Below are 26,656 nucleotides of genomic sequence, written 5' to 3'. Positions count from 1 at the left end.
CAATGACAGAGGGAAATGGATGATTTACGGAGTAATGCTGATGCCCGTGTCTAGGCAATAAATGCCATTTGATGTTCAAGCTGGTCAGTTGCTCATTTAGGTCTTAAACTTTGAAGGACCCATGACCCTTATCAAAGTGAATTAGACAAAAAAAGATGAAAAATAATATTTAAAGTTATTTGCACAATAGGTAAAGATTAGAAAACAGTGACTTCAAATAATCCCCAGTGTATTACTCAGAAATATCTTTTTGTTGTCTGTAACATAAAGTGCTAGAGTCCTTCAAATAAAATTATAGACTAATTGAAAATATATATTATACATTTGCAGTTACTTGAAATCATTTAATAATTTGTAGTGTGTTAATGGAGTGAAATAGATAAAAGGCAGTCCACATTCATATTTAAGATAAATTTACTTCAGAAGTCAGTTTGAATCCTTGCTCATGTTCTAAGTACAGCCATTGTGATAAGACCTGAAAAGAAAGAAGTGGAGGAGAGTGAGAAACACATTTTACACTACTTGCCATTCAATAGACAATGGTTTGTAGCTTGGCAAGCAAATAAAATCTAGTGCCACAAGCAGGCACTCTACCAAGAACTCAAAGTCGATTTGAATTTAGTTGATATTATACAGAAGAAATCGAATTTACAACAATAGGCAGTCACTAGATAGATTTAATGAAATCACTTACGTCTGGTCATGGCTAATTTCACTATCAAACATACCTCCTACTTTATCCAGTCACATCAGCTGTAATAACAGCAGACATGCCATTTAAAAGTGTCTGTAAAACCAAACAGACTTCAGCAGCCTATTTATGTCAGGGCTTTAGGGCTACAAGGACACAGCAGTAGAGTGGTCCCACTTGCCCTGAGGGATTCCACTTATAAAACCATATCCAATCAATAATGTAAAAACATGCTCCATCTTCTTTCTTTCAAACAAGGTCTTACTCTACACAGCCCTGGCTGTCCTGGAACTCGCTCTGTAGACTAGGCTGGCCTGAAACTCAGAGATGCTCCTGCCTCTGCCTCCCCGTGGGATGAAAGGCGCGCACCCCCACATTGCCTTGCATACTCAGTCTTACATGCATGTCGGGGAGCAATGAAAGAGCACGGGGAAGGAAGGTGACGGCTTAGGCCTGAAACCACATACATGCACACAAAGAAATAAAAGTGAAAAAGAGAGCCTATTGTGCTGGCGTATGAGAACTGGGGAGGTGAGCACAGAAAGATCAGGAGGTCAAGGAAAGCCTGGGCTACATGAGACCTTGTCTCAGGAAAACAAAACAAAACAAAAGAACACTCCAGAGAATACGGAGTGAAATACAAGAAAGAATTGGCATTCAAGTAGAGGTGACAGGAGAACATGAGTGAAGGAGAGACCTTTTTTTTTTTTTGGTTTTTCGAGACAGGGTTTCTCTGTGGTTTTGGAGCCTGTCCTGAAAGTAGCTCTTGTAGACCAGGCTGCTCTCGAACTCACAGAGATCCGCCTGCCTCTGCCTCCCGAGTGCTGGGATTAAAGGCGTGCGCCACCACCGCCCGGCTAGGAGAGACCTTTTTGTTTTAAGACATTACCTCCTATAGTGGAGGCCACCCTCAAACTATGGACTGCAAACTCCTAGCCTCCTTCCTCCACCTCCCAATGACACTCCTATGCCCAACTGGAATGTATAAACTTTATACATATTTTATGACAGTGGAAACCAGTAACAAAGCATCTTTAAAACCCTTACCTAAGATATAAGCAGCCACTAATTTTTGATTCACACTTAAGTGGAGGTAGAGAGGCACCAGCGATTCCATATCCCCCAGAGTAGGCAGCATCAGGGCCGCAATACATACCACTCCCAGGAAGACAGTTAGCAAACTAGGTCCTGAAGAGACAGTTCTGTTTTCTGTATTAAAAAAAAAGATAATCTCTGAGTTTGCTTCAAAAGCCAATCTAAGACAAAAGTCTAAAGTTCCTTCACAGGTAGTGGCCACCATGCATAGGACTGTGTTTTGGTTCTGTCTGTCAACCTTCACCAGTACTGTAATCCAGGGAGATGTGCACGCTGCACCCACACAAATGTCTATAATTTAACCCTCAATCATTATACACTGGCTGGCTTAAAGGGCAAAGGGAGGGAGGGAAAAAGAACAGTGATTACAAATTTCCCAACCCCCTGGCTGGAGTCTACAGGACAAAAAACGTCTATCAAGTATGTGTCAGAAATACCTTTAAGATTTCCTTTGTTTGGTTGGTTTCTCTCCAGGACAGCCTGAAACTCAATTATGTGGACCAGGCTGGCCTCAAACTCACAGAAATGCACCTGCCTTTACTTCCCTAGTGCTGGGATTAAAGGCATGCGCCACCGCACCCAGCATGGTTCTCAATTGTACAGATGACTACTGTACTAACATGCGCACCAAAGAGAAAACATACAGACAGTTCTAGAAGCATGTGCTAGAAATGAATGGACAGTCACCATTTTCTTCCTGTACACCAGTGGATTACTTGGATACCACAGGAAGTCCTGACTTAAGATGGCTCAACTTTATACTGGTGTGAATGCAGCAGGCACAACAGAAACCACACCCCAGATGGTGAATTTTGATTGCTTTTGGCTTACTGGCATATGATGTGATAGCTAGGCTACTGGGCTTCGGCGGAGAACTGCAGAACTTCAGCATAGCCAGCACAAGAGGAAAACACCAGCACCCTGCAGTGGATTGTGTATTCAATGTTCTTTCCACAGATAAGATGCTCAATTCACAATGAGTTAACTGGGACAAACTGGGGATTTAAAATAGTCAAATTCATAGGCTCAAAGAGAATTGTGGCTTCCAGGACTTGGGAGAAGAGGCTAATGGAAGTTGTAGTTTAGTTCACGTAAGTCTCAACCATATGGGATTCACATGTCTAAAGGCACACTCTATCACACAGGATCTATATTTAGCAACACTATATTGGGGGTGGCAAGCATGTGCAAGCATGAGGACCTGAATTTGACCCAGAACCCATGCAAAATCACCAATACACACACACACACACACACACACACACACACACACACACACCTATTGTCAAGCCTGATGTGACCCAGTTCTGAGTGTATATCTACAGTATCCAAGCATCTTTTAAAGAAAGCCAGTATAATGGCTAATTCTAGACTCCAACTTGCCTACACTTGAAAGTATAACTTAAAACCCAAGCAGCTAGGTATACTGTGAGGTAACTTTCTTGGTTGGATTATTTAAGGTGGGAGATATACCCTAATTCCAGATCATTTCAAATCAGAAGATCCACCTGAAATCTGGGCCAGACACTCTGGTGGCAGCCTACATAAAGGGACTTGGAAGAAGGATGCTTGTGCTGTCTGCTTGCCCTCGCTCTCATTGGCAAGCTCATGCATTCTGACCCATTCCTTCAATGGTGTTTTAATCTACTTGTTTGGGATTCCAACATGGACTGAAAACTGGCAGCTCTCTAGGACACCCTTCCTGCGACACCAGCACCAGATTGTGAAAGCTGAAATATCCAGTTTCAAGGACTAGACAACTACTGGATCCTTGGACCTTCCATCAGGAAACAGCTATTGCCAGACGACTTGTATCACGGCAAGCCACCCTAATTAACCCATCCATCCGTCCATCCACCCATCCATCCATCCATCCACACACACACATGCACACACACACACTATACACACTATAATAGATATAGTTCATTATATCAGTTCTGTTCCTTAGAGAACCCTGACTAATAATCCAGTAACAGCATTTTTCTACCATGTACCTTTCCCCACTAATCTTCCTTTCATTAAAAGGAATAGCCAAGAGCAACACAATTTGTGTTTTATTAATGAAATAATGCTGTTCATTCTATTATTAAGTGGAACTTTTCTAAATTATTAATACCTTAGCTATTGTGAAATTTAATTGAACTTCATCAAAGCCAAATAGGTAAAACAAAGTCAAAATTCACAGTAATGATGGCTTGGGATGAAACAATAGCAAAAATAACTTTAAAAAACCCTTAGTTCATAAGCAAAATAACTCTGCATTTACATCCACTGCAAGACTGATTTTAAGGAAAATATGACAATTACACCATTCACTGCAAATTAAGATAAAGATAATTTCAAAGAGCTGGGTGCGGTGGCAAACAACTTGTGAGCTAAGCACCTGGGAGACAAAGGCAGGAAGATTGCTTAAAGCTCAAGGCCAGGCTGATCTACAGAGTAAATTGCAGGCAGTTTAGATTATGTAACAGGATTCCTAGCGAGTTTGATGCTAGCTTGAAGTTCCAAACTGAGTGTGACAGCGCAGCTACAACCGGACTAGGGAGACAGAGGCAGGAAGATCAGGAGTAACTTGGGACTACAGAGCAAAACCCTGTCTCAAAGAAAAATGATAAGGAAAACAAATGTCCATCATCTCTTCCTACAGCTAGCACAATGGACAACTTTCAGAGGTTATAAATGCTCACATAAACATGTAAAATAGGGGCTGCAAAGATGGCTCCATGGACAAAGTGCTTGATGTATCAAATGTGAGGACTTTTGAGTTTGAATCCCTGGAACTTAAAAGAAGCTGGACACAGCAAACTTGTCTGTAATTCCAACAGCAAGATGTGATGAACACAGCTGTGAACAAGAGGTCCTGCCTCAAACAAGGGAGACTGACACCTGAGGTTGGCCCCTACATGTACTGTGGCATATACACGCCTGCATCCACACGGAAGAACCCCCAACACACGCACCTTACACATACAAAGATAAAACCATACAACTTTACAGTAATAGCATGCTATCTACCTGCCATCCCCCTTTACTAATGTCCTTGACACTTTGGAAAAGACTTCATTATTTGTATCTTATGTATTGTGAGTGTTTCACCTGTTTGTACGTCTGTGCACCACATGTGTGCCTGGTGCCTATGGAGGCCAGAAGAGGGTGTCAGACCTCCTGGAACTGGAGCTACAGACAGTTGTGAGCCACCATGTGACTGCTTGGCATCCAACCTGGGTTCTCCAGAAAAGCAGCGAGTGCTCTTAAGTGATGAGCCCTCTCTCCAGCTTTTTCCACTCAGCATACAACCTCATTCTAACAGAGCCTTGTAACTGCCTGACATTCCATTTCATCAACAGTCATAACTTAGTCAACTCTCAACTGATGGCCTTTCAGGCTTTTTTAATTAATTAATTAGGTATACATACAGTGTTCTGCCTGCATTTATGCCTGCAGTCCAGAAGAGGGCACCAGATCTCATTACAGATGGTTGTGAGCCATCTTGTGGTTGCTGGGAAGTGAACTCAGGACCTCTGGAAGAGCAGCCAGTGCTCTTAACCTGAGCCATCTCTCCAGCTTAACAGTTTTTTATTATTACAAACAATAATAAAGAAGATACTTTTCTGAAGCCAGAAGGTGCAGACTCAAATGTGTAACAAAGTCTTTGCAATTCATTATTAATGTAATTAAGACAAATCTACCAATATTCACCTCAATCTTTTAAAAATATCTTTAATAGCCTTGACTACTAGTATTTTATGAAAGTATATTTATATATTTTACAGTTTATTTTTATTACATGAAAAGATCCAAAAAATATAAAACTGTGTTTTTATATGCAGGCAACACTTGTATAAGTCAACTTGTTAAGTGCATGAACTGTAGTTTTTTTTTTCTTTTTAAAATTTGTTATTGCTGGTAGTTTTTGTTATTTGGGGTGGCAGGTTCTCATGTGTCCCGCGCTGGCCTTAAACTCCGTCTATCTAACAGAGGATGACGGTCAGTGAGATGGCCGAGTGAACAGGTTCTTGCTGCCAAGTCTAATGGCCTGAGCTCCATTCCCGGGATTTACATTGTAGAAGGAAAGAACCTTCCCTCATCTAGACCATCCCGTTCCCTCATGCTCTCCTCCACCCCTCCCCTTCTTCTTCCCTTCCACCCTCCCTTTTCTCCCCCCCCTCAACACTCCCAATTTTCTTAGGTTCTTGTCTATTTCCCCTTCCCAGGGGGATCCATGTGTTTCTCTTAGGGTTCTCCATGTTACCTGGCTTCTCTGGGGTCATGGACTATAGGCTGGTTATCCTTTGCTTTATTTATGTCTAATATCTACTTATGAGAGAGTACGTACCGTGTTTGTCTTTCTGGGTCTGGGTTACCTCACTCAATATGTTTTTTTCTAGTTCCATCCATTTTCATGCATATTTCAAGATGTCATTTAGAGGGAGAACAAGGAAAGAGATATCTTGATTGTGGGAGCCATTACGGGGCTAGCAAGAAACCTGCCACTTGGGAAATTCCTAGGAATCCACAAGGATGACACCAGCTAAGACACTAAGCAATAGTGGAGAAGATGCCTGAACTGACCTTGCCCTGTAGTCAGATTGATGACTACCTTAATTGTCATCATAGAACCTTCATCCAGCAACTGATGGAAGCAGATGCAGAGATTCACGCTGAAGTACTGGGCTGAGCTCCCAAAGGCCAGTCAAAGAGAGGGAGGAGTGAAATAAGAGCAAAGGGGTCAAGACCATGAAGGGGATACATATTGAAACAGCTTACCTGAGCTAATGGGAGCTCACTGAGTCCAGACTGACAGCAGGAGAACCAGCAAAGGACCAAACTAGGGCCACTAAATGTGGGGGACACTCGTGTGTCTTGGGCAGTCAGTGGGACCACTGGCAGTAAGACCAAGATTTATCCCTAGTGCTTGAACTGGCTTTTTGGAGCCTATTCTGTTTGGAGGGATACCTTGCTCAGCCTTCCTGCCTCAAAGCAATGTGCAAGACTTTGTTGATTCCCCATAGGAAGCCTTACTGTCTCTGAGGAGTGGATGGGGGTGGGCTGCGGGGAAGGGGAGGGGAATGGGAGGAGGGGAGGGAGTGGGAACAGGGATTGGAATGTAAAATGAGAAATGATTTTTTAAAAATAAATTAATTAAAAAAGGAAAAAAACCTATTCCCACAAGTTGTCCCCTGACTAAGGATCACTCTGAACTCCTAACCTACTGACTCTACCTCCCAGCACCTACCAAGGGCTAGGATTAATGGGCCTGGGGCACCGCACCAGTCCAGTGTTGTCTCTCATCAAAAAATAAAAGATGCTCCTGTTACTGAACAATCACTGCTAGGAAACTAACGCCTCATCCATAGTCCATAGTCCGCAATCCTGTTGTTAAGCAGAAAGTCTAGGCACTCCCTGTGCGGACTGAAAAAAAAAAACAGCAGAACCAATCAAAAAGACAGCCCTTCTACCTTCTAAAACAAATATTTGGAGATGAACATATTGATATAGGGGTTCATAAAATGACAAGTACATTTGTAAAATAGTCCCAATATAAGCTTCAATTTCTTTTCTTTTTATCTTTGTTTTAATTTACTTTTTAGTTTTAATTCATTTTAATTAGTTTTAGTTTTAACTTAATTTCATATATATGCACTATATTTACAAAATAGTTTTTTTTCCCTTTGTTTTTGTTGGGGATGGAACCTAGGGCCTTGCTCAAACAAGGTTGGACACATGTTCTACACTGGGTCACTTCCTGAGCCCTTTTTCTGTCTTAATAGAGTTTTACTAGATAGCCCTCATGGCAATTCTGCTTCAGCCTCTAGCACACTGGGATTAGCAGCCTGGGCCACCACTCCTGACAAACAGCTGGTATCACATGCATGTATCGCTCTCTGAAAAGACCTTTGTTTTATTCTTTTTTTAAAAGATAGATTTATTTATTTATTTATTTATTTATTTATTTATTTATTGTGTATACAACATTCTGCCTCCATGTATGCTCACACGCCAGAAGAGGGGGCAAGATTTCATTACAGATGGTTGTGAGCCACCATTTGGTTGCTGGGAATTGAACTCACAACCTCTGGAAGAGCGCTCTTAACCACTGAGCCATCTCTCCAGCCCAAGACCTTTGTTTTCTATAGAAACTTTTATCTCCCTGCTCTTCTACCAGGATTGCAGGACAATAATTACAAGCTGGGAAGAAAGGGGGATGATGTCTGAAAGTTGGATATGAGGAGTGTCATTGTTGAAAATATATATCATAGTGATTCTGAGTATCTAAGCTGGAAGGAAATGAGGAATGTAAAGGGATTCAATTAATAGTCCACAGGGGATATTATAATCTACTTAGTTTAATTAACTTCAACTTTAATGAGATTTTTTTTCAAAATAATATGAACAGCACACTAAGCTTGGCCTATTGCCAAAATGAATCTCTCTCCTCCTTCAAACTAATCAAATGAAAAAGGATATAGGAAAGTCATAGAAACAATAGTATATAATTGCTAAATTGTGCTGGTATTATAAGGTTGGTACCCGCATTCTTTAAGTTTATATATCTTGGAGATATATGGCATTTCCTACTTTTCAAGCCTAGGGTAGCAATTGTCTGCTCCTCCTACCTACTGTGGCAGGCATCCCTTCCTTCCCTGAATCTCCATCTGTTGACTAGGCTGAAAGTGGTTATCTTGTGAGTAGTTAGTCTCAGCGCCATGATTACTGGTGGAAATGTATAAGGTTTTAAAAACATTACTACCTGGTTGACATGACTGCTCAAAAAATACACTTTCCGTTAAATGTTCCTTTATTCTCTTCTCCTCTTCTTTCTTTTGTTGTTCTTTCGCAGACGGGAGAAGAGTGGCAATAACCTCTTTCCTTCCTAAAGCCTTCCTCTGGCTTTGCTCAGAAACTTGGAGGCGGAATTTGTCTATCACACCATAGTGACAGGATCGAACATCTCTATGACGAATCACACTGAAAACAGCAAAATAATAATAACAATAATTAATAATTACAAAGTCTGTTTAGGTTTTTGGGGGGCTATCAAACATCAGAAATTTCAATAGGGTAAAAATAATCTTACTATAACTAAAAAGAATCTTTCTGACTATAACTAAATACTCAACATTTGCCAATGACGCTAAAAAACCTCCAATCATCATATGGCCTAAGGAAGAAAATGGGCAATTGTGAAATATTAGATGAACACACACAGTATGAAATGGAATAAGTCTTCTCTGTGTATGTGGCTGAGGATTGAACCCAGGGCCTCAAACACACTGAATAAGCAAGCAGTCTACTGTTGTGTTATGGCCTCAGCCCAGAATCAAAGTCTCAACTAAAAGAATGGTAAAGAAAATTGCTTTTAACACTGAATTTGTTTCTGTACATCTGTTAAAGATTTCTTTCCTAAATTAGAACACATAAAATAGTTTCTTCCTCACGAACATAATAAATTCTTATTGTTACTTATTTTTTTATTGAAATAAGAAATCTTCCTTTTATTGTGCCTAATTCTTCTGAGGGAAAGCAAAAACAATTAGGTCAAGGGTAATGGGTGTTTATTTGGTAAGACTACATTTTTTTTGAATATCCTTGTTTATTGTGTACCAAATGACAACCCAAAGAAATATGCAAAAATCTGTTCTTAAAAGGACACATCACCTATGGCAGGGGTTCTCAATCTTCCTAATGCTGAGATCCTTTAGTGCAGTTCCTCACGTGTGATGACCTCCACCGCAACATTATTTCATTGTTACTTCCTAACTGTAATTTTGCTACTGTTATGAATGTAGCGTAAATATTTGGGGAACTAGAGGTTTGACTCCCAGGTTGCGACTCACAGGCTAATAACCACTGACCTATGGCTTTGGGCTGAGGAAAATTCACGAAAAGAGCTTTGCCTCTCATAGAAGCCTTAGACAAAAAAAAAAGAAGCCTTAGACAAATACAGCTGACTTGGGAGCTTTAATATTAAGGGCTGACCAGTGGATTCATTTGGTCACTACTAGTTTCTAACGTAAAAATTAAATATGAACAGCTTGAGCAAACAATCACTCATTTGACACTCTAAAATGAAATTACTAGAAGCACTCAGCTAACCTTTCACACACTCGCTTCCTGTTGAGATTCAATTCCAGACTTATTAGCGGAACCATTGTCAGACAATCTTATACTGCTTTTGTTCTACAATGTGGTATTATTCGCTTCACAAATGTTATTATAGTAGCAGGATGTCTCAAAGAAAGCTAAATTCTCTATTATAGCTAGAGAAATGAAAAGGAATAAGCAAGAACTTGACCATAAACATCACGAGCTCAAATGAAACAATGAGGATTATTAAAGAAAACACTGGCCCAAATAGTATAAGTATTTGCTTGCCTTATATAGAATCTTTCAGAAACTTCTTAAACTTTTTTTTTCTTTTGGTTTTTCAAGACAGGGTTTCTCTGTGTAGCTTTGAAGCCAGTCCTGGAACTTGTTCTGTAGAAAAGGCTGGCCTTGAACTCAGAGATCTGCCTGCCTCTGCCTCTGGGATTAAAGGCGTGTGCCACCACCACCACCCAGCAAAAACTTCTTAATTTTTTTTTTTGGTTTTTAGAGACAGGATTTCTCTGTGGCTTTAGAGCCTTGTCCTGGAACTAGCCCTGTAGACCAGGCTGGCCTCGAACTCACAGAGATCCTCCTGCCTCTGCCTTCCTAGTCCTGGGATTAAAGGCATGCGCCACTATCGCCCGGCTTACTTCTTAAATTTTAATAAGCTTTCAGCCCCAAATAAAAAAGCAGAAATACCTACTTAGGAATCACTTTGAGAAGGTATCATTTTAAAGTTCAAAAATACATATCCACACACTGAGAGCATGTTACGTGAGTCTGACTTACATATCCACACACTAAGGACATGTTATGTGAGTCTGACTTACATATCCACTCACTAAGGACATGTTACATGAGTCTGACTTACATATCCACACACTAAGGACATGTTACATGAGTCTGACTTACATATCCACACATTGAGGACATGTTACATGAGTCTGACTTACATATCCACACACTGAGGACAGGTTATGTGAGTCTGACTTATATCCACTCACTAAGAACATGTTATGTGAGTCTGACTTACATATCCACACACTGAGGACATGTTATGTGAGTCTGACTTACATATCCACACACTAAGAACATGTTATGTGAATATGACTTATATATCCACTCACTAAGAACATGTTATGTGAGTCTGACTTACATATCCACACACTAAGGACATGTTACATGAGTCTGACTTACATATCCACACATTGAGGACATGTTACATGAGTCTGAATTATATATCCACACACTGAGGACATGTTACAGGAGTCTGACTTACATATCCACACACTTAAACATGTTATGTGAGTCTGACTTACATATCCACTAAGAACATGTTACGTGAGTCTTACTTACATATCCACACACTAAGAACATGTTATGTGAGTCTGACTTACATATCCACACACTAAGAACATGTTATGTGAATCTGACTTACATATCCACTCACTAAGAACATGTTACGTGAGTCTGATTTACATATCCACTCACTGAGGACATGTTACATGAGTCTGACTTAGATATCCACACACTAAGAACATGTTATGTGAGTCTGACTTACATATCCATACACTAAGGACATGTTATGTGAGTCTGACTTATATCCACACACTAAGAACAAGTTATGTGAGTCTCACTTACATATCCACACACTAAGGACATGTTACGTGAGTCTGACTTATATATCCACTCACTAAGGACATGTTACATGAGTCTGACTTACATATCCACACACTAAGAACATGTTATGTGAGTCTGACTTACATATCCACACACTAAGGACATGTTACATGAGTCTGACTTACATATCCACACACTAAGAACATGTTATGTGAGTCTGACTTACATATCCACTAAGAACATGTTACATGAGTCTGACTTACATATCCATACACTAAGAACATGTTACATGAGTCTGACTTACATATCCACACACTAAGAACATGTTATGTGAGTCTGACTTACATATCCACACACTAAGAACATGTTATGTGAGTCTGACTTACATATCCACACACTAAGAACATGTTATGTGAGTCTGACTTACATATCCACACACTAAGAACATGTTATGTGAGTCTGACTTACATATCCACACACTAAGAACATGTTATGTGAGTCTGACTTACATATCCACACACTAAGAACATGTTATGTGAGTCTCACTTACATATCCACACAGCACTGAGGCTTCACTGCACCGGCGGCGTCAACGACAACATACTTATTTGGAGTCGTACATAAAACTGAAAGAAAAAGTCACAATGTCATTAGTGTGATTAAACCAACTCATTTAACTTAGTAGGAACTGGTTAAATATTCAGAAGCTAGGAGACTCACCTTTGAACTTTAAGGCAAACTCATAGGGGTTGTACAGAGTCAACACTTGCTTATGTGTTGACTGATCATCCGCATAGAATATTAGCTCCGTGGGGAACACAAAAACAGGAAGATTTCCTTCCACTAACTCTGGTTGTCTTTTTTGTTGATGCATTGGCACTGAATCCCCCTTGCTGCAGCTTCTGTCTTTACAGTCTCAAATCTATTTTGGACTTTCTTAGATTCGGTTAAAAACTCCAAAGCATTTTGGCAATCTATAAAGGATAAAAAGAAACTGCATGATATCAATTTTCAGTAATCTGTAGTCACTCTACAAAAAAAGCATATTTAGGGCACAGCAAGATGGCTAGTGGGTGAAGCTGCTTGATGCCAAACCCGACCTGATGGCCCACACTCCATCCATGAGGATCATGGAGAACCAAGTCAGTCAAGCTGCCCTGACTGTCTCTCTCTCTCTCTGTAAGGGAGAAAGAGAGAGAGACAGCGAGAGACAGCGAGAGAGAGAGAGAGAGAGAGAGAGAGAGTATTCAGGTGCCGGAAGAGGGTGTTTCAGCTGGTAGAGTGCTTTCCTGGCATGCACCAAACAATGGCTTCAATCCCCAGGATTGCATAAAACCAACTATGGAGATACATGCACCTGTAACCCCAGCATTCAAGAAGCAGGGGCAGGGAGTTTCTGAAGCACTTGGTTTCCACATCCCCCCTCGCAATGCCCCCAATTTCAGTATTTCTCCCAGTCCTCTCTTCTACAACCAAGAAAGGATCCTTGTAGTGGGACTGGGACATCAACCTAGCCACAAAACCTTTGACCTACAATCTGTCCTGCGTGCAAGAGGTGCTGAGGCAATGGTGGTGCAGAACTTGTGGGAGTGGCCAACCCATGACTAGTGTAACTTGAGGCCCATGCCATGAGAGGGAACCCATGTCTGACAGTGCTGGGAGGGCCAGGAATCAGAGGCAGGACAGTACAGAGACCCAGGATAGAACCAAATATGACCAGAAAAAAAAATCAATGAAAATCATTCCTAATGATATTCTGCTATAATCACTCATATATCAGTGACTAGCCCAATTGTCAGAGGGGTGCATCCAGCAACTTGTTGGTACAGATGTAGAGACCCATAGCTAAACACTACACAGAATCAGGGAAACCAAGAAGAGGGGAAGGACTGTAGGAAGCAGAGTGCGTCAAGGATGCCAGGAGAACACTGCCCACAGAATCAACTAAGCGGGACTCACAGAGACCAAAATGACAATCACGGACCCTATATGGGGCTGAGCTAGGTCCTCTGCATATACCTTATGGTTGTGTAGCTTGGTGTTCTTGTGGGACTCCCAACTGTGGGAATGGGGGGAGGGGGAGGGTGTTCCTGAATCTTTTGCCTCTTGGGACTCTTTTCCTTCTATTGGGTTGCCTCATCCAGCTTTGATATGAGAGTTTGTGCCCAGTCTTATTGTATCTTGTTAGGCCATGTTCGATGGATATTCCTGTGAGGAATTGATCTGGGGGAAAGAGGGGGCAGGGGCAGGGATTGGGAAGAGTGGAGGGACAGGAAACTGAGGTGAGGATGTAATGTATGAGAAAAGAATAAAAGTTTAAAAAAAGCAGAGGCAGGAAGATTAAAGATTAAAGACAAACTACATAGAAAGTTTGCCACCAGCCTGAGAACATGAGATTCTGCCTCACGAACAAATAATAAAAAAATAAGGCTTCCCCCGCCGACACACCCCCACTGCAAAGTACAAATTGGGCCAGGCATGGTGATGCATACTTGTAGTCCAGCACTTGGGGGACTGCTTGTAAGTTTGAAGCTCGTGTTTTCTGTGCAACAAAAGCCCTACCTCTTAAAACCCACCAACCCAGCAAAGCGGCAAATCTAACTCAGAAAATCTCCAGTTTTCATTCTGTAGAATATCCTTTTAAAACGGGCTCTCAGCCGTTACTGTGAGTCGAGCTTCATAGACATTCAAAGAGGACTAGAACCAATGAACACATTTAGCTTTGTCAGCTGCCGGGGCTCTGATCCTTAATTAGGCTTTCTGATTTTTCACCAAAATAGGATATAATACCATCGTACGTCAAAACGTAGATGGGAGACGTGCACACCGTGCCATCAAGACAGTCTGCTGGGGCATGGAGATCCACACTTTCATCTCTGCCCTCAGTGGGCACAGGTAGGTGATTTGCTCTCATTTTGAGGCTAGCCTGGACTACATAGTAAGTTCTAGGCCAGGCAGGGTACATAAGTAAGCTACAGTCTCAAAAACAAACAAAACAAAACCCCCAAAAATAGAAAAAGAAAGGAAGGAAAAAAGAAACTCAAGTCTGGAGATGGGGCATTGTGCTGTATACCTGGAGTCTCAGGCTTTTGGAGGCCGAGGTAAGAGGATCCACAGTTAGAAGCTGTTCTGGCCTACAAAGTGAGACCCAGCCTCAAGAGAAGAAAACCAGGAGCGTGTACAGATGAGTGCCGGGAGGAGGGCATTCAGACCAGGAGTGCTGCACTGCAAAGGCATGGGAACCTGAAGGCCAAAGGGAAGGAAGGCGCTGAGCCCCAGCTCCCTAGCCATCACTTCAGAGCACATACAGAGCGCATAACAATGTTGGCTTTGGTCCTGAGTTTGGTTTTCAATAAGCTGACTGAGCTTGTTGACATTTTTTATGAGTAACAATATCTAATGTTTGTATAATTCATAACAGATTACTCAGACTTTTATTAATTACATGGACTGAATGATTAATAAGCTCTTAGATAGAGTGTTGCTCGGACTATACTAAGTGCTAAGTGTTTCCTATTATTATTGGTCATAGTGATATTTAATTATGAATAGACCAGCCTGTAACAAACAAAAAACCCAGTATCATTAGGCTTCCTGCCTTCTAATCCAGTGTTCTTTCCACTATATCACAATATTTCCACAAGAGAAAGAATATTTTCAAAAGCATCTGACTCAAATGATTATAATTTAACATATTTCCTCCAAATCTATTTTGCTTTCCTTTCCATCCTTCTCCACTGCCCCCCACCCCCACTTTCTTTTTTGACAGGCTCTCTGGTAAATCTGTTCTCAGTCACACAGCAATGCTCCGGCATAAGCCACCACACACACACACACACACACAGGCTCTGAATTCCTTTCTTTTACTCTAAGCCATACACATTGCTACTTGGATAAGGCACTCTGAGACGTTTGGCATATATTTATAAATAGAATGCAATAAAATAAGTTCTGTAATTTGATTCTTAAGAAACTTGGCTATTAGGAAGATCCAAATTTGACATGACTAAGTAATAGATGCCCTGACTCGTTCTAAAACTCAGTTTGGAGGGAAAGAGTTTTAGCAGCTCCAATTTATAGAAGACATAATCAATAAGTATTGGTTAAACTGGGGAGCCATCGAGAAAACAATAAAGTTGAATTAAGCCTTTGCTTAATACCATGGCCAATTCCAAACAGATTAAAGCTTTAAGTGTTAAAAAGGGAAAGAAAAGTCAAAGCACTAGAAGAAATCATAGAAAATTAAAAAAGAAATACGCAGGTTAACAATGATATGAAACTAAAACCCAGAAATATTGACAAATTTAGTTACATAAACCCTTATAAGTACACATGGCTGGCCTGTAATCCCAGCACTTGGGAAGTGGAGGCAAGAGGATCAGAAGTTCAAAGTCAGCCTTATTTATATAGCAATTTTGAGACCAGCCTAAACTATACGAGAGCCTGTCACACACAAAAAGCATATTATTTTATAGGGAAGGGACTTAGCTTTCAAAAGGCTATTTAATTTAACTTCACAAGAGAAACACAAACTAAAGCCATGCTCTGGTATATGTTTAAAAGGATATCAGATTAGGAACAAAAAACCTTGTTAGCACATGGGGAGAGAAATCAGAAATCAGGCACATTCTTCTATTACTGATGGGGATATAAACTGGAACAGTTCCCATCCTGTTAGAATGAAACATTCATATCTTCAGAGCCGCTAAATTTACTTTTTAGAATATTTCTAGAATATATATCCTCCACCACCACCAAGGGTGAAGTTACATACATGGAAGCTTTTATATGGAGTGTCAAGGATTAAAGGAAATGATTTACGTGAAGCTTGGTGTAAAGACCTTGGCACTCAATATAAACTAGTTGTTCATAGCAAAAGACTGGGAACATCTCAGCTGTCCATTAATAGGGGACTTATTAAAGTGTAGTATAGCCATTCATTGGGATACAAGAAATCTGTCAAAACAATAGAGAAAGCTCTTTGTATAGCTGGACATAAATTAAGCCACACAATGTAAGATAAAGCTGGACCTGCTAACATAGACCTGTAATCTCAGGTCTACATTAAAACAGGAGGCTATCAAATTCAAGATTTACCTAGATACTTAATGAGATTCTGTATCAAAACAAAAAGTGGGTTGGTCTATAGCTTAGTGGCAGAACACTTGCCTAGCATGTATGAAGTCTCAGGTTCGATCCCTAGTACCAAATAAAAATCTGATCACAAACAAAAAGTTAAGAGAGGGAGAAAAAATTTAAAGGAGGGATGGGATAAAGCTCAGTGGTAGGGCCTAGATTAAATCTCCAGCACCACCACCACCCCCCCCCCGCCCCCTTGCACCCAAAGAAGATGTAGGGTTGAATAAGAAAAGCATGGAGCACTTTGTGAAGGACATACTATCATCTGTATGGAAAGTGTAGCTAAGGAACGATAAACTGGGTTGTGATGATACATGCCTGTAACCACAGCATTCCTGAATCACACACAACAAGATGAGGCATTCCAGGCCAGCCTCAACTACATGGGGATTTCCAGACGAGCATGCGCTACATGAGTAAAGAAATAAAAAAAATGTATTTTTCAAGCCTTTTAAGCAGGTGTGGTGGCAAAGGCCATCCTAGTAGGGAATTGAGGCAGGAGGACTACAGAAGATTATCTCAAACAACAACAAGACAGGAATACGAGATGATTCATAAACCTTACTGTGAAGTCAAAAATAACCACACAGACAAGTGCTAAGTCGCTGTTCTAACTTTAAGGAGAATTTAGTTGGCACAGGTCAGAGGAGGAATTTTATTAGCTCGAATAAAGGCTTTTTTTTATCCTTTGCACCTCAAGGCTTTCTCTTCGTGAGTTAAAAATGCCCTCGTTTCACCATGAATCACTAAGAGGCCATCACCTTGTCAACATTAAAGAAGTGGTTAGGCGCTTTTGAGCGCTTTACCGTTTCTTTTCACATCCCTTTCCCCATTCATCACTTATCTTGGCTAAGATAGACGTTGCCTCCTCAACTCCAAGCAGGGGGTGAGGGGGTGATAAGGGGAGAATTAGCACCAGGTCAGCAGAAGGCATTAGCATTGCTAACAAACATCACGAAGCACAACACACACCTTTCACGGACAGCTTTCCGGGAGACTAACACTTTCTCTTTGCCCTACTCCACGTTACAAAATGATAAAGTGCAAAGATCCAGGGGAAAGATTATATACTAAGCTGGCCAAAACCTTCCGGCAGATCAGTTTGAAAAGGTGTTGTCCAAAAGTCTAGTGTGTGCCAAGCCAAAGTGTGCCAGTGCCTCACAGATAAGAAAAGCCCAGGATGGTTAAGAAACTTTCCCAGAGTTGCATAGGTTATTATTAAAGGCAGAATTACACTGTCCACTTACTCTTTCACAGTATTTACCTTCTCTGCATCTCAGTTAAAAGATCCTATCCCCACAACTCTGCTGTATGTACCCTAGTGTCATGTAGCCTGTCCTAAATAAAATTTAAATGAACACCGTGTTAGCATTTCTTTTTCCTTTTCCTGTGCTGATATCGAACCCAGGGTCTTGCATAGGGACCTTATTTTTTTTTTTTGAGAAAGGGAGGGTCTCACATACCCCAGGCTAGTCTTTAAGTCCTTATTCTCTTCCCTCTATCTCTCAAGTGTTACCATGACAGGTCTGTGCTACCATGCCTGGCACCAATGCTGTATTTTTAATGTTCTTACTTGTATGAATTCAGTATTTTGGTATTTGTCCTTTTCAGTTACACGGTAGCCCTAATCACATTTTTATCTTGTTGTGAATTCATGATAGACCCGAGTTCAGGGCAGGCACTGAGAAGACACTGAGGTCATTGGCTTTCCTAGTGTCCACTAATAATCAGTTCTTTCAGCCGTGAGCATGTGCGGAATGTTCTGTTTACATAAAAGGCAGGCAAGGAATCTATCTTTAGTCAAAGGCACTTGTGGTGGTTTGAAAGAAAATGGCACTATTAGGAGGTGTGGTCTTGTTGGAGAAGGTGGGGCCTCGTGGGAGGAAGTGTGTTACCGTGGGGTCTTTCGCACAGCCCAGTGTCCCAGATCATTTTTGTTGCCTGTAAGATATAGACCCTTCGGCTGCCTCTCCAGCACCACATCTGCCTGCATGCCACCATGCTCCCTGCCATGATGATAATGGCCTAAAGCCCTGAACTGTAGGCTGCCACCACAGTTAAATGTTTTCCCTTATAAGGGTTGCCATGGCCATGGTGTGTGTGCACAGCTATAGAAACCCTAACTAAGACAGCACTGCATACAGACAGGTGGCTGCTGACCACGGGCTACGGTGAGAGGAAAGAAGAAGAAATCCACACTCTTCTCCCCCTGCCTTCTGCTTCCCTTTCATCTCCTCAGAGTCAATCTGGGCCAGTGGTATTTATGAATCGTGACACTCGCACATGGTCCTGACCATAAATGCAGGCAGCCCTGCTGAGAAGAGAGGTGAGAAACCGCCTTGTCCTTGACCCTCTCCTAAATAAAGGTACAGAACATTCCTCAGTAAAATTAGAAAGAAAACCTTATATGTGTATACCACCTTGTGACCAATTTACAAACTACTTTCCCACAGACAGCAATGGCAATACTGGTTTATCCTGACTGTTTGAGGCAGGGTCTTGCTATGTAGCCCGTGCTAGCTTCTCACTAGAGGTTCTCCCGCTTATGCCTCCTGAGTGCTGGGATCACAGCTGGATGCCCCCATTTCTGGCAACACTGAAACTGCGTACTCTTTGCTGTTGGTCCATACTATTGCCCACAGTTCTGATCATTTTGTTTCCCTCACTTTGCATTGAAGAGAGGAAGGAAAAGACAAGGCACTGGGATAGATGGGGGAGTTTCAAATGACGTCAACACTGTAGGTTTAAAACACTGGGATTATTAACAAGCACTGAAACTATATTAAAAGTACGTTCTCATCCCCTCCCCTTCTGGGAAAGTGGAGCCCATCAGAAGGGCATAAGTAGTCCTTCTGGATTCTTGTACTACTATGCTTCAAAATTTAAAAATTATTAAGAATGGGGCTAGAGAGAGAGACAACACAGAGGTTGAGAGTACTTGCTGCTCTTGCAGAGGACCCCGGTTCAGTTGCCAGCACCAACATCCAGTGGCTCATAACAACCACAGTCACCATGAGATCCAATGTCCTCTTCTGGCTTCTATAGACAACAGCACACATGTAGGGCACATACATACACCCGGGCACACACAAATACACATAAACTAAATTAATAAAGCTTAACAAAACAGTTCAGTATTATTTAAAGTCTAGCCTCCACCCACCAGGAATTAGTGACCCATCTGCTTAGTCACAGAGGGCCAGCTACTTAAACTACATGCCTCTGACTCTAGATATTTATTCTGTTCTTCAGCCCCACCTTTAAGCCAGGCCCCTTTTATCTGAGTGCAGGGGCTATCTTAGTCCTCCACACTGAGTACAGTCTTAGCCAAAAATCCAAGAAAATGCAAATTAGGTAAGAGCAATAAGTTTTACTACTTTAGACTCTTTAGTATAAATGCCCTTTCTCCTCCATGTTATAAACTTAGCAACAAAATATGAATTCCAGCATCACATATCAGAATTTTTAATGCCCAAGTGATACCATAATGCTAATTTTATATTTTAATGTCCATTATTCAAGAGCATATCTTTTTACATGTTTTTACGGTTCTGGTATAATGTGTTATCTTCCTGGTGGAGCTGACTACTACTAATCAAACAGAGTCATAAACTAATCCACATTCAAAACTAAAAGCTGAGAAGTATATGAATAGTATAAATACAAGATTTTAAAACAACACCCTAGCTGAGCAGTGGTGGTGCACACATTTAATCCCAGTATTCCCGAGGCAGAGGCAGGTGGATCTCTGTGAGTTCCAGGTCAGCCTTGTGTACAAAACGAGTTCCAGGCCAGCCTGTTACACAGAGAAACAAACAAACAAAAAGAGTATAAGAAAAGAAGACCCTAGCCAAGAGCAGTGGAACAGGCCTATAAAGTCCAGCATCTTAGGAAGCTGGGATAGGAAGATCAAAAGTTCAAGGACAGCCTGGGCCACATAGCAAGACCCCATATCAAAATAAAATTAGTGGCTGGGCATCCCTATAATCCCAGAACTGGAGATGCACAAGAACTCTGTAAATTCAGGGCTAGCCTGATCCACATAGTATATTCAGGCCAATCAGGGCTACAAAGTAAAATCCTGTCTCAAAATTAAGTGTATATTAGTAATATACACTTATAATCCCAACACTAAGACTGAGGGAGAAGAATGATGAGCTGAAGGCTAACCTGGGCTACACAGTGTTCCAAGTCACCTTGGGCTAGAGTGAAACCTTGCCTCAAAAAAGAAAATGAATGGATAAATAAATATACAAGCAAGCAAAACTTTTAAAAGGGTTGGGAGTGTAGCTTGGTGGTAGAGAGCTTGCCTAGCATAAAACACTGGAACTGATCTCCAGTACCACACAGCAAGGAATGGCTTAGAGAAATATATGGCTGGGTATGTTGGCACAAGCCTGCAATTCCAGCACTATATATAGAGACAGAAGGGTTACTACAAGTTCATGGTCAGCCTGGTCTACATAGCAAGTTTCAGACCAGCCAGAGTTACATAGCAAGATTCTGTCTCAAAAAGAAAATAAGGCTGGGTGTGATGGTATACTCCTCTAATTCCAGAACTCAGGAGGCAGAGACAGGCAGTTCTCTACTATTTTGAGGGTAGCCTGATCTACATAGTAAATTCTAGGTCAGCCAAGCCTACATAGTATAGTGAGATCTTAACAAACAAAACAACAATAACAACAAACCCAGAAAACAACACACACAAAAACCCTCTAAGCCAAAAACAACTCCATGTTAATAAACGTATTATTTCCACAATTTACAACATTCTAGTGTCTTTGGTTATTACAAAGATGTGCAAAGAAAAATCTTTATCAGTTTGGTGTGTAGAGGACGTAGGCTGCTACATGTAGCACGTGGAGTTGAAGATCTTTAATTCAAGGCTTGGAGGAGCGCATCATTGAGGCCAGCACTCAGGAGGCAGAAGCAAAAGGGTTTCTGAGTTAGAGGCCAGCCTGAGTGAGACCCTGTCTCAAAACAAAAGGAAGTAAGACTATCTTTAATTTATTCTTTGCATACCTTATTATATATCAGGAATTATGGCAGGGAATATGAAGAAAAGATGAAAACAATATTTTTATCCCAGGTTAGCAAGAAAAACATATAACAAGTATTAGAATATGATGCTATTATGATATTAGGACATATATTGAAATGCCGGTTGACACAGTGTCCTCTGGGAGCAAAAAGATGGCCTATATCCAGAGTGAAAGGGATAAATTGCAAGAATGCGCAGAGGCATAAAAGGGATAGGGGTACTGTACTCACAGTGAGCCCTGCATATGATTTAAACATGTATGGGCAGAGTAACAAGAAGAGGGAAAACTGGGAAGGGAAGTTGGAGGTAAATGGAAATTCTTTTATTTATTTATTTAATGTTATTGATTGTTTTTTTCTTTTCTTTTTTTTCTTTGAGACAGGGTTTCTCTGTAGCTTTGGAGCCTGTACTGAAACTTACTCTGTCGACCAGGCTGGCCTCAAACTCACAGCGATCCTCCGCCTCTGCCTCCCGAGTGCTGGGATTGAAGGCGTCGTGAGCCACCACAGCCGGGTTAGAAATGGAAATTCTTAGTCCCTGCCCTAGACCTATTGAATCAGGAATAGTGGGAATTCAACAGAGTCTGAGAGTCTGGCCCTGCTTTTAAGGAGTCGTCGGGTGGTTCTCAGATTCACCAATGCAGAGAGCCACTGCTGCAGGCCATGGAAAACCTCTAAAGGATTGTTTTCCTTTGGTTTTTCAAGACAGCGTTTCTCTGTAGCTTTGGAGCCTGTCCTGATGCTTGCTTTCTAGACCAGGCTGGCCTTGAACTCATAGAGATCCTCCTGACTCTGCCTCCCTAGTGCTGGGATTTAAGGCGTGTACTACCACCCAGCTCCTCTGAAGGATTTTTAAGCCACAGGGACTGACCTGATAAGTGTAGAGGTGGGTGGGTGGTGGCCATTGACTATCCAACACCTGACTCCAGTATAGATACAAGAAAAAAAAAAACACTGTTGGATGACTAGGGCCCGAGATGATGAAGTAAGCCGAAGCTACCGCAGCAGGGATGGAATCAGATTTAAGAGATGTTTCAAGTGACCAAAGGTCAGTCAGGTGACTCGTGTACAGTCAGCCATACAGATGTGTCACTGAAGTGGCTTTTACATAAAGGCTATATAGTCTTGCTGAATTTGTCCATTTCTAGACCCCAGAAAAAGGGAGGCTGAGAGCGTTTTCTATGTGTTTCTTTATAGTCAAGAGTAATAAAATAAAAACCCCAAATAAACAAAAGCCACAATAAAACAAAAAGTAGGGTTTAACATAGAAAATAAGGCTGGGTGTGATGGTTTGTACATGAGCCTGCTAGTCTACTTGGTTGTCCTGTAACTCATTGTAAGTCAGTGGGGTGATAACTTAACATATTCATATTTTCTGTGAATTTAGTTAGCAGGAACTTAAACTCTGAGAGTGATAATATTAGAACATGCTGACAGAAACAAATTTTGAACCCAAGAAAACTAAACACCAGGCACGGGTTCAGCTGATCAAAGTCAGGTACTATCAAAGTGAAGCAGTTCCTGTTTTCCTAACTGTGCCACTAAACTCACAGAAAGAACCCAGCTAATTCAGCAGGAAGCGGGAACTGAACTGAGTGAAAGAACTAGACTTTGGGCTACACCCTGAAGGTCAAAAAAGCCAAATAAAAGCAGAGCTGTTATTTCTAATTTGGGAGCATGATTTAGCTGGGGCCATCTTCAATTACCTGAGGAAAAGCAAGACAGGTACAGGTCAGCGTATAGGAGTAATTTACCTCCCAAGTGTCTTTTGGAGTTTTGAGGCAGAGTTTCACTATGTAACCAAGCTGGTCTGGTACTCACAGTGTAGAGTGGGCTGGCCTCAAACTCACAGAGCTCCACCTGCCTCAAGACTCTTGCAGGATACAATTCCTATTTTTATCATGATTCTGGATACCGCTTGCTATTTCATGCTTTTTAGTTGCTACCAATATCTTGCCTTATTTGGCCAACATATTTGTCCAAAAATAGTTCTCTGTCCACAACTGCACAGTGGCCAGGCGTGGCGGTGCACACCTGTACCTCCAGCATTTGGGAGCCTATGGCAGATAGGCTGTCTAGACTTTGGAGCTGGCCTGGGTTACACTGAGTTACAGGCTAGATGGAGGCTCATAGACAAGACTGTCTCAACCCCTCCACCTCAAACTGTACACTTTTAGGTAACTTGAGAGCTAGAGAGGTCCACAGAAATGAAAATAAAGGCCCCATAATAGAGATTAAGAAATCAAGGATTTAAAGACTAGATCACTTAATATATTTATTGTAAGTAAATATACTCCAGACTGCTAAAGGGGACAAGACAGCCTTTAGAATTGGTTGCCTTCATTGCTAGTTTTTAGGAGAGATTAAAATTTTCTCTATTTTCTATGTTAACCCCCCTCCCCCTTTTGCTTTATTGTGGCTTTTGTTTATTTGGGTATTTTTTTTTTGGTTTTGGTTTGGAGTTTTTGTTTTTTGGTTTCGGTTTGTGTTTTGACACAAAGCCTCCCTGTTATGTAGCTCTGGCTGTCCTGGAACTCACTATGTAGACCAGGATGGCCTTGAGCACAGGAGACTACCCAACTTATTTTAAACCTTTTTTTAAAAACAAAAGGGAGAGCCCGGCAGTGGTGGCCCAAGGCTTTAACCCCAGGCAGAGCAGGTGGATCTCTGTGAGTTCAAGGCCGGTCTGGTTTATAAAAGCAAGTTCCAGGACAACTGGGGCTAAACAGAGAATGCCTGTCTCAGAAAAACAAACAACAACAACAACAACAACCCAATAAAACTAAAAGAAAAGGGAGTTGGGCAGTGGTGGTGCACAACTTTAATCCCAACACTTGGGAGGGTGGCAGAGGCAGTTTGAATTCAAGGCCAGCCTGGTCTACAAAACGAGTTCCAGGACAACCAAGACTACACAGAGAAACCCTGTCTCGAAAAACCAAAAATAAATGAATAAATTAAAAAAAGGAAAGAGTAGCAGTATTTTGAGACATCCCATATGTAGCCCTGGCTGTCCTGGAACTCTCTATGAAGGCTGGGCTGGCCTCCAACCCAGAGATTCACCCGCCTGCCTCTGCCACCTAAATGCTGGGATTAAAGGCCTACGCCAGCACACTCAGCTTGTAATTTCTTTATTGGCTTAGTAAGGAATGTGGTGCGTTTTGTAGTTTCTTGTTTCATGTTTTCAGACAGTGCACTTGAATGTAAGACCTCCATGAGAAAGAATATTATATATATATATATATATATATATATATAATATTTGAGAAGAATAAACATGAACAATTTAAGGAAGCTAGGTGAGGTATCTATTTTCTGTCTTTGCCTATAAAGGGATCACTACTCTACACTGAAATAGTACCTATTAATTACACTTGATTACATACTACATGTACAGGGAATCTATCACAACCTTTTCTCACAGATTTGAAAAATAAAATTTTAAGCACCCTGGCATGTCAGAAATCCTGTGTTGCTTTGTGAGTTCTACATATCTTTCAGAAACCAGTTTACTCCCACACCCTGTTTGAGTGTATAGCTTGTCAACTTTAAAGACACTTTTGGTCGTGTTTCCTGTTTTCCAAACTCATCACCGATCTGTACCAAATACATGTGTAATCGAAAAGCTGGGTGTCTACCCCTTACTCAATTTCCTGAATGTAGTATTTAAAAGGCAAAGGAATTTCCCAATCCTTACAGGAAGTGTGGAGAAGATTTTCACCACTAAGAATGTATTAAATCCCATGTGTGCCTTTCCCGAAAGAGTAGACTTTCTCCTTCTGTCTGGAATTCGCATTAAGAACAAAATGTGTTCCAAAAGACCAGGACTGCCTACTAGGCAAAATTTAGGAACTTGGATTTTTCAGGATTACTTTCTTTTCGTTTCCTTAAAGGATAAAATGCTAGGTAGGACCTTTCCACTTCATATTTGCCCAGTGGCTTTCCAAAGTGAAATTTCCTTCAGTTCCACTGGGACTGCAATGCTAGTTCAGCCGGAGAAAGACAAATGTCAGTTACTTTTCTCAAAGGGGAACCACAGAACTTTAAAGGCTGAGGTCTAGGGAGGGACTACAACCTTCCTCCTTAAGACATCAGCCCCACCTGCTTGGGGCCCAGCCTTCACAGCTCTATCCCCACACTGCCCGACTCCTTGTGAACCTGGTCATGTGAGCCTGTTTACAGCTGAGCAGCTGGTGCAACCATCAGGATCAGTGCAGAGGTCCAGTGAGCAGTAAAGATACAGGCCATGTACCCCCTATAATTTCAAGAAGACGTTTGCTTCCACTACAACCCTCCCCGTTTCTCCACCTCCTTTCATGTCCCTTCAGGCAAAGCCATCCCGGGATGCCTGGCTCCAGCCATCCTCTCCCCCCCTCCCCACCCATTTCCTCTCAGTTGCTCGGTGGGGGGACTGGCTAAACTGCAGGAAGGGCGAGGACAGTGTCACCCCGAACAGAGTAGTCGACCGACTTCTCTCCCGCAGCCCTCCAGGCAACGTCCGCCAAAGAGTTGTCCCTGGAGCCGCATCCCCAGGGCAACTGAACTCCGCCAGACCAGCAGTGGGAGGCTTGAGAGGTTGCCTTCGCCAGGCAGGGGCAGCTACATGTCCGCGGGCCGACCCTGTCGAAGGGCCACCAGCAGTCAGAGAGTGGTGGACCCGCTGCCGGGTCCCAGCCACCCACCGCAGCCCGGCACCGGCACCAGCACCGGCACCGGCACCGGCACCGGCACCGCACAGCCCTGCTGTCAGTCACGGAGCCAAGCTTTGGCTGTGGGTCCTGGGCATTGTCTACACCGGAAGGCGGGGGCTCGGCCACGCAAGTTCCACGTTTTCCCCCAAGTCAGAGGAAGTGGTTGACGGGACACTGGGGGGACTCTCACCTCAGTAACAGTGGCTCCTTGCAAAGCAGCCGCGACTGCTCCTTGCTCCTTTGTCAGCGGCTCCGGACTGCACTGCCTGCTGGGATACGGGAGGACTCTACT

The 26,656-nt window shown here is 42.0% G+C and overlaps 1 protein-coding gene across 1 annotated transcript; it reads right to left on the bottom strand.

Annotated features, from left to right (window-relative positions):
- Positions 1-241: 241 nt before the first annotated feature.
- LOC121437442 (motile sperm domain-containing protein 1) lies at positions 242-26,656 on the bottom strand. The gene is made up of 6 exons (XM_041637328.1): positions 26,555-26,656; positions 12,218-12,471; positions 12,048-12,123; positions 8,541-8,758; positions 1,739-1,900; positions 242-475 (listed from the first exon to the last, which is right to left on the bottom strand). Exons 2-6 carry the CDS (start codon positions 12,369-12,371, stop codon positions 444-446), a joined length of 642 nt encoding a protein of 213 aa, XP_041493262.1. The 5' UTR covers positions 12,372-12,471; positions 26,555-26,656; the 3' UTR covers positions 242-443.

The sequence above is a fragment of the Microtus oregoni genome, unplaced genomic scaffold, assembly GCF_018167655.1.
Source record: "Microtus oregoni isolate MIOR12 unplaced genomic scaffold, Mior012 000052F_ref0000163, whole genome shotgun sequence".
Classification (NCBI taxonomy): Eukaryota; Metazoa; Chordata; class Mammalia; order Rodentia; family Cricetidae; genus Microtus; species Microtus oregoni.
Note: the sequence above shows the minus strand (reverse complement) of the source record. Positions and strands in the feature narration are given on the sequence as shown.

What these genes read in the sequence shown, in the direction of transcription:
- LOC121437442 (XM_041637328.1), bottom strand. Translation starts at nt 12,371, where the DNA reads ATGCATCAACAAAAAAGACAACCAGAGTTAGTGGAAGGAAATCTTCCT. An exon ending in CCTCAGTGCTGTGTGGATAT is followed by an intron (nt 8,759 to 12,047) that starts GTAAGTGAGACT and finishes TGCTGTTTTCAG; the next exon opens with TGTGATTCGTCATAGAGATG. An exon ending in AGTGGCTGCTTATATCTTAG is followed by an intron (nt 476 to 1,738) that starts GTAAGGGTTTTA and finishes CTTTCTTTTCAG; the next exon opens with GTCTTATCACAATGGCTGTA.